The sequence below is a fragment of the Homarus americanus genome, unplaced genomic scaffold, assembly GCF_018991925.1.
Source record: "Homarus americanus isolate GMGI-L3 unplaced genomic scaffold, GMGI_Hamer_2.0 scaffold31037, whole genome shotgun sequence".
Classification (NCBI taxonomy): domain Eukaryota; kingdom Metazoa; phylum Arthropoda; class Malacostraca; order Decapoda; family Nephropidae; genus Homarus; species Homarus americanus.
The window spans coordinates 10,909,796-10,924,949 of NW_024722227.1; the positions used below are offsets into that span (position 1 = coordinate 10,909,796).

General features: G+C 46.5%; 1 protein-coding gene across 1 annotated transcript; it reads right to left on the minus strand.

Annotated features, from left to right (window-relative positions):
• Window positions 1–34: 34 nt before the first annotated feature.
• Window positions 35–998, minus strand: LOC121862521. Its single transcript, XM_042360827.1, has 2 exons — window positions 551–998; window positions 35–447 (listed from the first exon to the last, which is right to left on the minus strand). The coding sequence occupies exons 1-2, from the start codon at window positions 996–998 to the stop codon at window positions 35–37; spliced, it is 861 nt and encodes a 286-aa protein (XP_042216761.1).
• Between the last annotated feature and the right edge of the window lie 14,156 nt (window positions 999–15,154).

Sequence of the window (15,154 nt, forward strand, 5' to 3'; positions counted from 1 at the left end):
TGCATCGCTGACAGGTTCGTCTGCACACTCACAGCTAAAGTGGCATTTTTTTAGTTCTTAGTCTCTTCTGTTTCAGCACGGTGTCTACGTTCATCGCCTCACAAATTTCTTTAGCAATAGTTAGTGCATCAGCAAAACCTGTATTTCTGTAGCTGACAATATTATCTCTGGTCTTCTTAAGCAGATCTACAGCCACGCCGAGCTGCATCGTAGTCGACTGCATTACTTTGCTCACGTGCTGAATTTTGCTGAGTACTTGTATATCATACCACACAACTGAGCAAATGACAAAACGGTATGACCCTACTTCCTCTGCCAACGATTGAGCCTCAACTTTGATGACAGGGTCAGTTGCAGATTCTCTGAGCTCCAAAAGCACTTCACTGATTTGCGCGGGTTGATATCTAATTGCCTCCGCACTTTTTATTCGACTTTCCCATCTGACGTCTGACCACGATTTCAGAGTAAAGTTGACATGTTTTAAAAGAACTTGCCACCTCTGAGGGGAGACTGAAAACAATGAATTCTTTCGTTAAATATCCGAAGTAACAAGTTGCATCTAGGGAGCTATTGGCAGCGTCAGCTAATATCAAATTCAAATTATGGGCACCACACGGGACAAATAATGCCCGAGAATTCTGTTGAAGAAGCCTGGCTTGAACTCCTTTGATGTTTCCTCTCATATATGCTCCATTGTCGTAAGATTGACCTCGACAATCCTCAAAAGAAATGTTCAGTTGTTTCAGTCTTCCGAGTAGAAGGCATGACAAATTTAGCCCTGTAGAATTCTCTACCTCAAGGAACCCCAAGAAATGCTCCTTTATTGTTGGCTTGTCTTCAAGTGCCACTATCCTGATTATGACAGAAAGTTGCTCTTTGTGACTCAAATCAGGGGTGCAGTCTAAAATAATAGAGAAGTATTTCGATGCTTTAATATCGTCCACGATTCTCTCAGTAATCTTTGCACTGATAATGTTAATCAGTTCATTTTGGATCATTTGGCCAAGGTAGTGAGTGTGACTGTGATTGCCTGCATTGCCTGCATTACTTTCAACGATTCTTCATAACTGGATCAAATTTAGCCAAAAGTTCCACTATTTGGAGAAAATTACCATTGGATGGACAGTTAAGTTTTTCGGTTGACCCTCTTGGAGCCAAATTTCTTTCAGCTAAAGACTGAATAATCCCCACTAGACTAGTGAGGGCTTGGCGCCACCTGTTCCACTCAGCCATTAATATTTCCAATTCCCGTCGGTCTATCGTCCTTCCTCTTACAATGTTGACCTCCAGTTCCTTCCATGTTGTCATGTTTTTAGTGTGTTCTATGCTACTTTCATGTGTGCTGAACAAATGACTGGCATTTTCCCAATCATTGATGCCTTCTTCAGCCATTCTAACATGTTTCGTAGAAATCGTTTTACAACAGAAGCAAAAAAGTTTATCTTGTTTCACCGAATAAATTAGCCAACTTCTTTGGATCTTCTCTCCATTTACTAAGATTTGGCGAAAGTAATCATGTTGACATCTTCTCCCATCCTTTTTTGGAAACACATAATTAGGATCAACCTGGTAAGGTCCTCTGCGAACAAGTTTTGCTTTTTCCTGGTTGGACATTGAGGATGGCCAGTCAGTGGGTTGTAGGATTTCGTGGTATAATGTTGTCTAGCACTCAGGATGGATGGAAACTCTAAGGTGGTTTTCTTGTATAATATAAGTTATATGATAGACAGTCTGGTGCTGGAGGTGCCGTGTGGTGAGGAGCTGCTCAGTAGAGACGTTCGGTGAGTAGCGTGTTGAAGGAGGTAGATATGCAGGAGCTTCGTTAGAGAAGATGTTGCCTGTTGCTGGCCTCCTGGTTGAATGAAAGCTGGACAGCGTGGAGCTTGCTGGAGGAGGTGTTGCGTGTTCAGGAAGATGGGCCAGAATGAAAGAGCTGGTTGGTGAGGAAGCTCAGAGAAGGACAGCTGGTGGGTCGCCATGCTCGCTGGCGGGAGCGAGGACCGCCAGGCAGGCGGAGGAGAGGCGAGGGCCGCCAGGCAGCGGCGGAGGAGGAGGTGTTGTTTGTTCAAGAAGAATGGCCAGAATGAATCTCAATGGAGAGACAGAGCTTATATACCCGGCAGCCGTGAGTCATCTATGAGTCATGTTGGGAAAACCCGAGAAGTAACCGGTCTTTGGCTCGGTTGCTAGGATACGGTGACATCTGGTGACGCCGCTCGCTTGCCGCTAGTTGGTTGCTAGGGAAGATGGTAGCAGCTGGTGGCTGCAGCTACGCAGTTGTAGGGGAGAAGTCCACTACAGGGTCAACAGGTGCAGCCCTGGATGCAGCACATTCGAGCTGTGGTGGTGACACTGTATCTGTTGGCTGTGAAGAATTGAGCTGTGGTGGTGACACTGTATCTGTTGGCTGTGAAGAATGGAGCTATGGTGGTGACACTGCATCTGTTGGCTGTGAAGAATGGAGCTGTGGTGGTGACACTGCATCTGTTGGCTGTGAAGAATGGAGCTGTGGTGGTGACACTGTATCTGTTGGTGCCCTTACCATCTTTGGCGCCCTTAGCATTTGCTAACCTCGCCTAATGGAAGCGGCGTCCCTGAACATAAACGCTTTTTTTCTATGTTTCCAGTCAAATTATTGGTCATTTTGAAACACATTTTACATACTGTATTGATAATATATAGCGCAGTGCAGTGTTGATTTAAAGAAAATAATCTTGAATTACACCAAGTGAACTAAAATTTTATGGGTGAAATGGCGGCATGGGGTGACTTCTCTTCCACCCCAATGCCTTCTCTTCTCCCTTCTCCTCCACCCCCATTCTAATTCCCATCATCATCATCATCATCAACCAGGAGCCTTCTACATGCACACCTCAAAGCAAGTGTACTTTACTGCATTTATTTTTAGTTTGTATGAAATTTTCGGTGAGCTGGAACTAATTACCCCAAAACCCATTGAAACAATGGTTTCGGTTAACGAATTTTTCGGTTAGCGAGCATCCTTCTGGAACGAATTGTGCTTGTTAACCGAGGGACCACTATATATATATATATATATATATATATATATATATATATATATATATATATATATATATATATATATATATATATATATATATATATATATATATATATATATATATATATATATATATATATATATATATATATATATATTTTCAGTTAACAACTCTGGAATGAACTGTGTTCTTAACCGAGGACCACTGTATATATATATATATATATATATATATATATATATATATATATATATATATATATATATACTGTATATATATATATATATATATATATATATATATATATATATATATATATATATATATATATATATATATATATATATATATATATATATATATATATATATATATATATATATATATATATATATATATATATATATATATATATATATGTACTTTTACTTTTCATTTGTCTTCTTCATCAAAAGATCAGCTCGCTAGCCGCCCGGGCGATCGGTCACGTCTCTGTCACGCACTGTTGGCAAATACTGGGCATGCACCGGCTCCTGAATGTACCTGAACCCACTCCAGTGTTGGTCAAGTCTTGTCTTGAAAGAGCTCACACTCGGTGCCGTCACAACACTCTCTGGTAGATTGTTCCAAGAGTTTACAACCCTCACTCCGAAAAAGTTTGCTCTCACGGTTTTCTGGACTTGCGGCTTCTTCAATCTTGAGCTGTGACCCCTTGTGGGGCGAGCGTCCGCTAGCTCCAAGTAAGGACACTCAACTGAGTAGTTCCCCCTGAGATGCTTATGCACCTCAACTAGGTCCCCCCTTGCCCGTCTGTAGTATAAGCGAGGCAAGTTCAGGCGCTCCAATCTCTCAGGGTAGCTGAGGTGCATAAGTGCAGGCACCAGCGGGCCCAATACACTGCCCTGTGGTACCCCACTTGTAACAGGTACAGATGACGATTTCATGCCATTAATCACCACACACTGCTTGCGGTCATGTAGAAAGTCTTCTATCCACGCTAGGACATTTCTCCGAATTCCGTACCCTTCCAGTTTGATTTTCAGCCTTTCGTGGGGTACACTGTCGAAAGCCTTGGCAAAATCTAGGTAAATATTGTCGATATTACCACCCTGTTCCAGAATATGGGTCCAAATATCCAATACCTTGAGCAATTGTGTTAAGCAGGAGCGCCCCGGCATAAAACCGTGTTGGCAATCTTTTACAAGGTTGTTTCGTATTAGATGTTCCATTGCGGCATCTCTGATAATACTCCCAAGTACTTTACATATTATGGTGGTCAGGCTCACCGGTCTATAGATGTTCGTGGAGTGACGATCGCCCTTCTTGAAGATAGGACTCACATACCACTTTCCATTCACTGGGGACCATTTGTTCATCCAGGCATTTACAAAACAGGATCTTCAGGGCCTCTGCAAGCTCGTTGCACAACTCTCTTAGCACTCTAGGATGCACCATGTCAGGGCCGGGACTCTTATGGACCTTTAGCTTTGACAGTTTATTTCTAATACCCTCTTCTGTGAACACAATTTGGGTCAGTGCTGTGTCGAACCGTCTGTCCTCAAACGCAGGAAGGTTAGTTGCATCCTCTTTTGTGAACACCGAGGAAAAGAAGCTGTTCAGTGTCTCAGCTTTATCCTGGTCAGAATTTGCGTAACTACCATCCACCAGCCTCAGGTCTGATACTCCTACTCGCGTTTTCAATTTCGACTTTGCATAGCAGTAAAACGCCTTTGGGTTTGACTTGACCTCGCTTGCAACCAGCCTCTGGAACTCCTTTTCAGTCCTCCTACACTCTATCTTTACTTGGTTTCTGGCTCTTGCATACATCCTCCTGTCTTGCTCATCGTTTGACCCAACCCACGTCTTGAATATCTGGGTTTTCTTCTTAATTTTGTCGACCGCCGCATGGTCCATGTGTAGGAATCCCCTCGTATTCCTAGAAGCACTGGGTTTGGTCTTGGGTATATATTTATCGATCAAATGGGTCACTTTACTAGTTATGATATTCAGCGTAGTGTCTGCGTTCTTGTACCTTAATAAGTCAGGCCAGTTGATACCTCTCATCTCTTCCCTCATCCCAATGTAACTTCCCTTGTAATATTTGCACCTTGGCCTGGCCTTATCCTGAACTAGGTAACAGTTAAATCTGAATGACAACACTATATGGTGACTGGTGCCAACTGGGGCAAGGTGTTCCAGTTTGGCCACCATACCCTCCTCGTTTGTTATGATGAGGTCAAGTGGCTTGGGTGTTTGCTCCCCTCTGTAATGTGTCGGGTCTCTAACATGTTGGAACAGAAAATTATCTCTCAGAGTTTCTACAAAAAGAGTAGCAGGATTATTCAAGTCATTCGGGGTGGACTCGTTTCTCCAGTCGATGTCGCCATAGTTAAAGTCCCCCATGATAAGGAGGTGGCTGGGGTTGAGCATCGCCGCATTGTTTATTAAGGTTCTTAAGTTCCTTTGATTTAGTGGGCCACAGTTTGGGGATCTGTAGATACACCCGACGATAAGTAAGTCCCCTCCCTTTAATTTAATTTTACACCACTTGGACTCTTCAAAAACATCCTCTCCCTGTACCCTCGCCTGGCTGGCTCTAAGGTCTTGCCTAGCATAGATAACCACACCCCTCTTGCAAGTTTCTTGAGAAAGGTTCGTAAATGAGTCATATCCAGCAATACTGAACTCACATTCCTCTGGGTCGATTCTCCTGTTCTTGTACAACAGTTCTACAACTCCTACAATATCTGGTTGGTGTACTCTTAGTAGTGTTTCAAACTCCTCTCTCTTATCAAGGAACGTGTCAGTATTAGTGTACATGACATTCAAGCCAGAATTTGTTCTCGGTAACGTCTCTGCTCTTAGTAATAAACCCGCTCCACCCACATTCTCAGAAGCTGCAGCATTTGCTAAGTACACTGTATTTTGCAGGGTGTGGTTAGAAATGTCATTGTTTACACGGCGCTCGCCTCCTCCTGTCCGGTAGGCTGAGCTGGTGCCGCCTCCCGGGTGGGGGGTTGAGTGGGTGGAGGGTGCACTGCTGCCCCCTGGTCCTGTGTCGGCACACTTGTTTCCACTACCCTCCCCCTGAGTATAACCCATGTACACCTGTCCCCGTTCCTCCTCGACTCCTCCCTCTTCTGCTTCAAGTCCTGCTGTTCCCTCTGCATTACCGTGCGATCTGGGTGAATGAATACATCCCGAAATGCCTCGCTCCTTGCTAAGTTTTTTGCCTGCCGAATAACCTGCCATTTCTTTTCCTCACTCACTAGTGTGATCTTGAGGGGGCGAGGCTTAGCCCCTTGCTTTTGTCCCAGCCTCCTCACATCCTGAGGGGTTGATGGAATCTTCAGAACCTCTGTACAAATATTTTGAAACAGCACCTTATTGTGTATTTCCTTACTCACAGTTCCCTCCATGTATGTATGTATGTATGTATGTATGTATGTATGTTGATATAACACGAGATACGTTCGAAGAGAGGTCGCTTTAAACCGAATTCGCACTAAATCGAAGTGTTGTTTCAATGGAATAATTTAGTTTGGTACTTGAGAGAAACACAAAATACTAAAAAGGCAGAGATTCTACCCAGATTCACCTCAGCCCATCTAGAATAAACAAAACAAATTTTTTGTAGTATTATGTTAAAACAACCACTCATAAATCAACACAGCTAAAATTATGGGACAAAAATGCGCATGCGTGCCATAGTGTCAACAAAGGCTGAACGAGACTGCTCCTTAAAAGTCATATTTCTGACGAATTCAACGAGTACTATTCCCAGTCAGTGCAGAGAACTATAGTAAGACCCAGTTATCAGTACAGTGGCATCCATTTTTTTCTAAGTTTTGGACTTTGTTATTTTTGTTTGATAGAAACATCTGGTCCCACCACCCAGTCCCTCTGGTCGAAGATTTTCGAGTTTGCTCAGCGCAATGTGAAGTGTGACGTAGCAGTGACGTCTTTACCACTCCACCTCAATCATGCCAAACTATCTACCTGACTGCAGTGTTGTCAATGTGTCCTATGCCCGCCGTTAAACGCTCCTGTTCGTTGGAGACGGCGGCAGTAGGTGACAGTGATACTGACGACTTTCATCTTGAAGACAAATTTAAGAAGCAGAAACCTCAGAAGTCAGGGTCTCCAGCAGGGTCTACGGCTCCCCCTTGCACCCCATTTGGGGCTGTAGAGGGTGAACTCCTTCTGTTGTCGGGGTCCCCAGGTGAGCTTACATGTGGCTCAATGACCGACCCTCCGCAGACGATGGACATAGGGGATTCCTTTTGCCTCCCTGCCCCATCGTGCCTTTGTCGTCTTGCCTTTCCTCGGGACTTGCCTCTGGGCACACGGACGACCTGGTTTTTCCTTCACTGCTCTCCACTTCAGGGCTCAACACTTCGCCTCCGCCTAAGTCCTCCAGCTGTAATAATCACCACACAAATGGACGAGACGGTGCGCCTGCTCACTCAAGTGGGCTTTCCTGCTCCCCAGGGGAAGGTGATGCTGAAGTTCACCACCATCACTGCAGAAACTCGTCGTACCAAGGTAATGGTTTGCCACGTACCCTGGGAGATCCCTATCGACAATCTTTCCCCTCTTCTCCCACAACTACTGGACATGGAGTGCCGCATCAACCTGGTCTCCAAACGTCCATCCAACGAACTCATCGGCTGGTGGGAGGCCCCCCTCCCTCTGAAGGTGAATGTAGGACCTTTTCACAGCTGTTCTCTCGATCGATTTATCGGAACCCCGAAATTCTGTGGTCGTTGCCAATCATGGAAACACCGCACCTGGGAGTGCACGAGGATGGTCGCCTGCGGTTTCTGTGCAGGTCCTAACGACACAGTGGAATGCAAATCGAAAATTCAGAACAAAATCCCAGTTGTTTCACGGTGTGTCAACTGCCATGGCAGTCACCACACCTGGAATGCCAACTGCCCACAGCGTCCTGGCATTCGCCCGGGGAAAACTTACCTTGTTTCACCGCCCTCGTCTCTGACGAAGCCCCTGTCAACTAAACCTCACTCCTATCCACCACCGCCTCTTCCATCCACCAAGGATTTCCCATTGATCTCCTCTCACCTACCATCTCCCCTATCACCCCTACCACCCATCCTTTCTCCCCTCCCTCCCTCCCTCTCCCTACTGTTTTTTTAACAAGGCCGTTGCCGGCCCTGCCACACAGTCACCACCACCTCCTACCCACCTGGACCCCCGCTGTCTCTCACCAGCACCACCACCATTACCTCTTGCTCACCTGAACCCTCACTGTCCCTCTCCATCGCCGCCACCACCACCTCCTGCCCAGTCGGGCCCTCGCCAATCCTCGCCGCCACCTCCAGCTCCTGTACAGGTACACCAAGTTAGTTCTATGGAAACAATCACTCTCCATCTGGATCGCCACTCCAAGCAAATCAACCTTCTCTCTGCCCAACTCAACTAATTTGTGAAGACAATTGTGACTGTGCAGAGGCAACAATAACTCATTATGGACACCCTGACCCAACAGGGGAGCACATTGCAAGCCCTGGTGACCCGCCTGCTTCCTTCTCCCGAGATGGAGGATGCATCCCTCTCTCTCCCACTCCTTCCTCTCCAATATCCTCAACAGAATTTGGTACCTCCTCTGGAGTCTTGTCTATCCCCACCGACTCTTCATCTTACACCGGAGGCCGTTCCCTCCTCTTTTTATAATGGAACATCCAGGGACTTAGACCTCGCCAGACAGACCTCGCCTAGTTTGTGCTCTCCCATCAAGTAGGTGTTGCTCTACTTCAGGAAACCGTCACAGACGATGTTACTCCACTCCGCCTTTCTGGCTATACTGTTTACACCCTGCCTCGGTACCATGGACAGGCTCGTGGCCTCCTCACCCTTGTGAGTAACACCATTCCATCTGTTCGTCTCCCTTCACCTGACTCACATGGATCCCCGTCTGAATTACTTTCTGTCTCCCTTACTCTTGGTGACCGAACCCTACGTATAGTCAATGTTCATTTCAAGAGTGATTCTCTGGACCCCCAGGTTCTTCACGACCTCCATGATGGGGTTCCCGCCAGTGGCGGACTGGCCCACCGGGCTACTGGGAAATATCCCGTTGGGCCCCAAAGTGATGGTCCATCACTTTGGAAATAATGGGATTAAGTGGGCCCTTTTGAACCCTTTTGAGTGGGCCCTTTAACAAGTTTTCCCGGTAGAAAATTTTGACCCAGTCCGCCAATGGTTCCCACTATTGTTCTTGGCGACTTTAATGCCCACCATCCCACTCTTACTCCAGATCATCCCACTCTATGTACCCTTAACCGATCACATCTCTCACAGTTTCTTAATGGGGATGATGATGTTCGCTTTCTTTGTCCTGGCGATCCTACTCGCCTCCCCCATAGTTTCCTTGATGTTGGCTTACTATTGAACGGTCATACCTCCTTTCATCCTACCGTCTGCACTGAGCCTGCTCTGTATAGTGACCATCTTGCCGTTACTACCCATCTCAGGCTCTCCTTCTCTGCCTTTACATCAGCTCCTTATCGATACTCGCCTTTGTCTCACACAAGATGCTGTTCCTTCCTTTATCCAATACCTTTCTACCTGGGTGGATTCCTATGTTGTCCCTCAGTCCCTTGACTCTTACAGCGCTCATTTTGTTGATGCCGTGGATGACTCTGTCAATCGCGCTGCCTCTCCACGCCCTCCCCGTCACCCCAGAAGTACCACCAACTACAGGTATTATATCCCTGCCATGAGACATCTCCGGCAGGTAACCCCTGATCTTCACTCTGCCAGGTCTTGCTCTCCAGAGGACTGGGAAGACTTAAAAACTGGTGCTCCTTTGCAACTCAGGAGCGTCGTCGGATTCGAGAGGCAGACTGGCTCTCCTTCACGGGGTCTCTATCGTTCCAGTCGTCACCTTTCTATCTATGGAATCGGATTAATGCTATACGGGGTACTCGACGGAGGCCTCCTCCCCACCCTGACCCAGCCTCCCTTGCCTGCTCCTTAATGGAGGACTGGGTGCGAGCTTCCTCCCCTGAGGCACTCCCAGATCCGATGCAGGAGGCAGTGCAGGCTCGCATCGATGAGTCTGAGCCTGTTGTTCGTGCTGCTCTTACCTCCCCTGCCCTCACTAATCATCCCATCACACAATTCGAGCTTGACAGTGCTCGTCACTCTGGAAAAGACACCTCTCCTGGGGATAATCAGATAACCTACTCCGTCCTCAACGCCTGTACTAATATTCCTAATGGACCCTTGCTCGCTCTCTATAATATGTCTTATGAACATGAGGTTTTCCAATCTAACTGGAAAAATGCCACTATTATCCCGATCCCTAAGCCGGGAGATCCTGGGACATATCGACCCATTAGTCTTACCTCCTGTGTTTGCAAGATGATGGAGAGGATACTCCACCGTCGCCTTCTTCACACCGTGGGCGGCTTCCACAACTCCTTCAATGGTTTCATACAACATCGCAGCACAGCACACTCCATTACTTCCTTTTATTGCAATCAGACTGCCCGCGTCTGTCTTCCTTGATATCAAGGGAGCCTTTGATACGGCTCAGCCTGCCCTCATTTTCGCTGAACTTGTGCGACTAGGGGTTAAAGGGAGACTTTTTAAATGGATTGCCTCTTACCTCACTGGACGTCAGACCTGGGTTCACATTGAAGGCTCTATATCTCCTGTTCAAGAAATGAACCTTGGCACCCCTCAAGGTGGAGTCCTGAGTCCCACCTTGTTTAACACTCTCATGTACTCCATTGCATCTCTCCCGTTGGCCGACAGAAGTTGTCCACTCAGGATATGCCGACGATGTCCTCCTCCAAGCCCCTGACTACCTCAGCATGCAGGAAGCCCTTGATCTGGTCTCCAGAGAGTGTGATTCACTTGGTTTCTGTCTTTCAACTGCAAAAACAAAGGCCATGTGGCACAGTCGTGTTGTACCTCCCCCCTTCTCTTATCAGGAACTTCCCTTGTACTGGGTTAATGAGACAAAATACCTGGGTGTGTATGTAACTCGCACACATTGTCAGATCCCTGAAGTCCGCTATCTTCGAGACATATGCTTTCGGCGTCTCGCTCCCCTCTCTACCATGTGTAGGGGTTCCCTTGGTGCTACCATCCCTGTACTTCTCCCCATGTTCAAGTACTTTGTCCGTTCCTGTGTCGACTACGCCGCCCCTGCCCTCGTCAACATTACTCGGACTGTTGTCAACCGTCTCGAAGTTATCCAGAGGAAAGCTGCTTGTATCATCCTTGGGGTCCCTCAGTGGACACTCTCTACTTCTCTATATACCGAACTTAGTCTTTCCCTCTTACAGGATCGTGTCTAGGAGTTTTATCTGAAAACTACTGTTTCCATTCTACGGGATCCTCGGGGCAACTATGTCCAAACCAACTTGACTCCTGCTGTCCGAGGCCGACCTCCATCTAGAAGACAGTGGCGAGGGTCACTCATCCGAGCCCTTCAGGAACACGAACTCCTGGCTGATATTGTTGTCACCCCTGCTGTTGGTTCGTCTCCTTCTCCCTGGCTGGATTTTCAACCTAAAGTGATTGCCCTCGGTGGACCGCTCCCGAAATCCCATGTGAACCCTGTTATTCTCTGCAAATACCACCCCTCCAGGATCGCCCACTGGTCCCCAGGTAGGGTCGTCCTCTACACTGATGGCTCTGTTGACTCCGCTACAGGTCGGCCGGGGCTGGTGTCTACATCTCCCGTCCTCATGTCCCTGATCCTATCAAACTTTCTCTCAGAGTTTCTGACAGGGCATCCTCCACTCAGGCTGAACTGATAGCCCTCCTTGCTGCCCTTCTCATTGAGGAAGAAGCCGGTGGTTTCTGCACCTTGCTTGGTCTGCTGCGATTCCAGGTCTGCTCTCGACGGGATCGCATTTGGATCAGGGGAAAATAAAGACCTCATCCTCCGAATACGAGGGTCAACATCAACACTACAGGATGCAGGCCGTCCTGTGACATTCCTACGGATACCCAGTCATGTCGGTATTGTCATGGTCACATTGTCTGTTCGTCGGTTTTAAACCTGTTGATTCTTATTATACTTCACGTCCGCAAAACATCCCTAGGAAGAAACGCGTTTTTCCCTCTCAACGTTTTACACCCAGGCTCCCTGTTTAAGTCCCGCCATGTGAAGACAGTTGTCAATATGTATTTATTCCACCTTTTTCCTGGCAAGTTCAATCTCTAATTAGTTTATGTAAATCAACTTAAGAAATTAGCCAGACCTGTGTCAACTGAGGGTCATCCTTGAATGTGTAGTAGTTGGTTTGTATGTGATTTTTGTAATTGCGTGAGTAGTAGGGTGACAATAAAAAGTGAAAGTTTTTATTTTTAGATGGCCATTTGTCCAATACTGCGTACCCTTGAAAAAAGAACACAGGCGAAATCCTGGGTCATTTGGACAATATTTAGAGGTGGCTCAAGCCATTTGAAGTTAACACTACTGAAATTATTATTGATTTTTTCTAATTTCTTTATTTATGAACCGATTACTATGAAACTTTGCAGGTATATGTAGAATGCAAATTCAAACTAAAGTTGTTCCTAACATTTTTTCTAAAAATGAGTAATGAGTATTTTGGCTGGTGCAGCTATTGGCAATGCAGAGGGGAGGGAGAGGCGGGTGTCAGTCGGGGTAGGGGGAAGAGGTTGTGTGCCAGTGTCTGACTGGTACAGTAGCATCAGTTGTGTGTGAGACGTGACGGTGGGTGTGTGTGCGTCGCTCTTGTTGCAGTATTACGGTTAGTACCATTGTCTTTGTCTAAAATCAATGCATCAATTTAGGTATATAACACTTTAAAAACTTTATACAAGTGATCTTGCATGCCGTATGCTTTATGGGTGCTGTTGTTTGCATAACAGTAACAACATAAGTTACATAAATGTTTTTGTTTGTTTCAGGTTCAATGGAGAGTACACGTTCAAAAACTGAAGTTTGGCTCATTGGTCAACACATAACCGAAATCACGGGTGCACAACTTCCTTCAAGAGGAGATGTTCTACGTCTGTTTTTCCACGGTCACAATGAACATAAGAAAACAGTGAATGATTCTGCGAGTGAAGTTGCAGCATCGGTTATTAGTTTCTGGAATAAAGCACGGATTCCTACCATAACTGAGAAGAGTATTGGACGAAAGGTAGTGGATCTTTTTTTAATGTGGAAGGGACTTAAGAAAACTGCACTCGCACTACAGACACACAACGTAAGAAAGAGGAAACTTTTTGTGATGAGTTAGAGGACCTCTTCGATGTTGCCCACCCCAAGGCAATGCAGCTCTTGACCATCAAAGAAGACCGAGCATTCCTGGCAGCGCAACGAGAAAAAGGGAGAAGAGGTGTAATGGCAGGAGTAGACAAAAAGATTGCTTGTTCCATCAAGCGTCGGGAAGAAAGCAAGAGTAAGCAATCTCTACAACAGAATCAAGCCAGTTCTGCTCTTGAATATGATGAGTTGGGTTCTTCGTCTGAAACAGAATCACAATCAAGCTAGTCATCATCTACAAGTTCCCTAGCGATATCACCAGTGGTATCTTCTTCCAATCGTAAACGTGCTACTCTCAAAGTTATCACCCCTGAATTGTCAAGTACATTGGACCACACTGGGATCAGTCACCGCTCTGCTCTCCGGATCGTCAGTGCCACGGCTGCTAGTCTAGGTCATGACCCAATGGAACTAGTTTTAAACTATGAGACAGTGCATACTTCGCGAGCGACCCACCGTTCTGGGATTGCCAACGAAATTAAAGAAAAATTTCAACCTAGTGAAGTGCTCACTGTGCACTGGGATGGAAAAATTATTCCTGATGAACAAGGAGCGAGTGTTGACCGAATCGCCATTCTTGTCTCCGGAATCAATACTGAAAAGCTGCTTGGTGTCCCGAAACTATTGTCAGGGACTGGACAGGCCATTGCTACAGCAGTCAGTGCAGCGCTGGAAGAGTGGAAAATATCAGAGAATGTTTCAGCACTCAGTTTTGACACAACAGCTTCAAACACTGGGCACTTGTCGGGGGCATGTGTCATTCTGGAGCAGAAACTCGGCTGCCGTCTTCTGCATCTCGCGTGTCGTCACCACATCCTTGAGCTTGTTGCCGAGAAAGCGTATGTGGAATGCATGGGGCCTTCCTCTGGACCAGATAATACTCTCTTCTCTCGCTTCAAGCATAAGTGGAAGGACATCAGTCAAGATGACTACAGCCCTCTCTCAGACCTCCCTCCAAGTTTGTACGAGAAACGAGATGACCTCATCTGTTGCTGGAAACATCATCTGGGCAAGAAGCAGCAGCCACGTGATGATTACCGTGAGGTACTGGAGCTAGCAATCAGGTGTCTCGATGGAGCTCTACCCAAGTTTAATCTCCGACGGCCCCGAGCACTTCACCGAGCACGGTGGATGGCTAAGCTCATTTATGTCATGAAGATCCTGATTTTTGCTAATCAGTTTAAACTAACTGCTCGTGAGACATTAGGCTTGAAACGATTCACATTCTTTGTGCTAGAGGTGTATGTCAGTGCATGGTTCACGGCCTCCGTTCCATCCTCCGCTCCTGCTAATGATTTGCGGCTCCTCCAAGACCTGTCAGAGTACCACGACGTCAAAATATCAAGAACATGTCTCACAGTCTTCGGTCGTCACCTGTGGTACCTCAGTGAAGGCTTGGTGGGTCTTGCACTCTTCGATCCACAAGTTAATGCAACAATGAAGACAAACATAGTTCGGGCAATCGTTGAGAGGAAGGCGACCGAGGATTCACCAAAACGCGCTGCTCTTCCTGCCACATCTTCCCTTCCCACAAAGCAGCTCTCAGACTTTGCTTCTAGAGGATCAAACTTTCTATTTGAAAGTCTCAAAATGAAGACTTCTTTTTTGTCCAAGGAACCTGACACATGGTCTGATGATGAAGACTTCAAAACTGGCGTCGCAGTTGTGGGTGGTCTCAGAGTCATCAACGACACTGCAGAGAGAGAGGGATTGCCTTGATACAGGTATTCAACAGCAAGATCACGAAGAGTGAAGACCAGCGTCAACATCTGCTGCAGGTTGTTGAAGAGCAGAGGCGGTCACAACCAGGGACATCAAAACAGGACCTTACAAGCAAAAAGCGAAAACAATG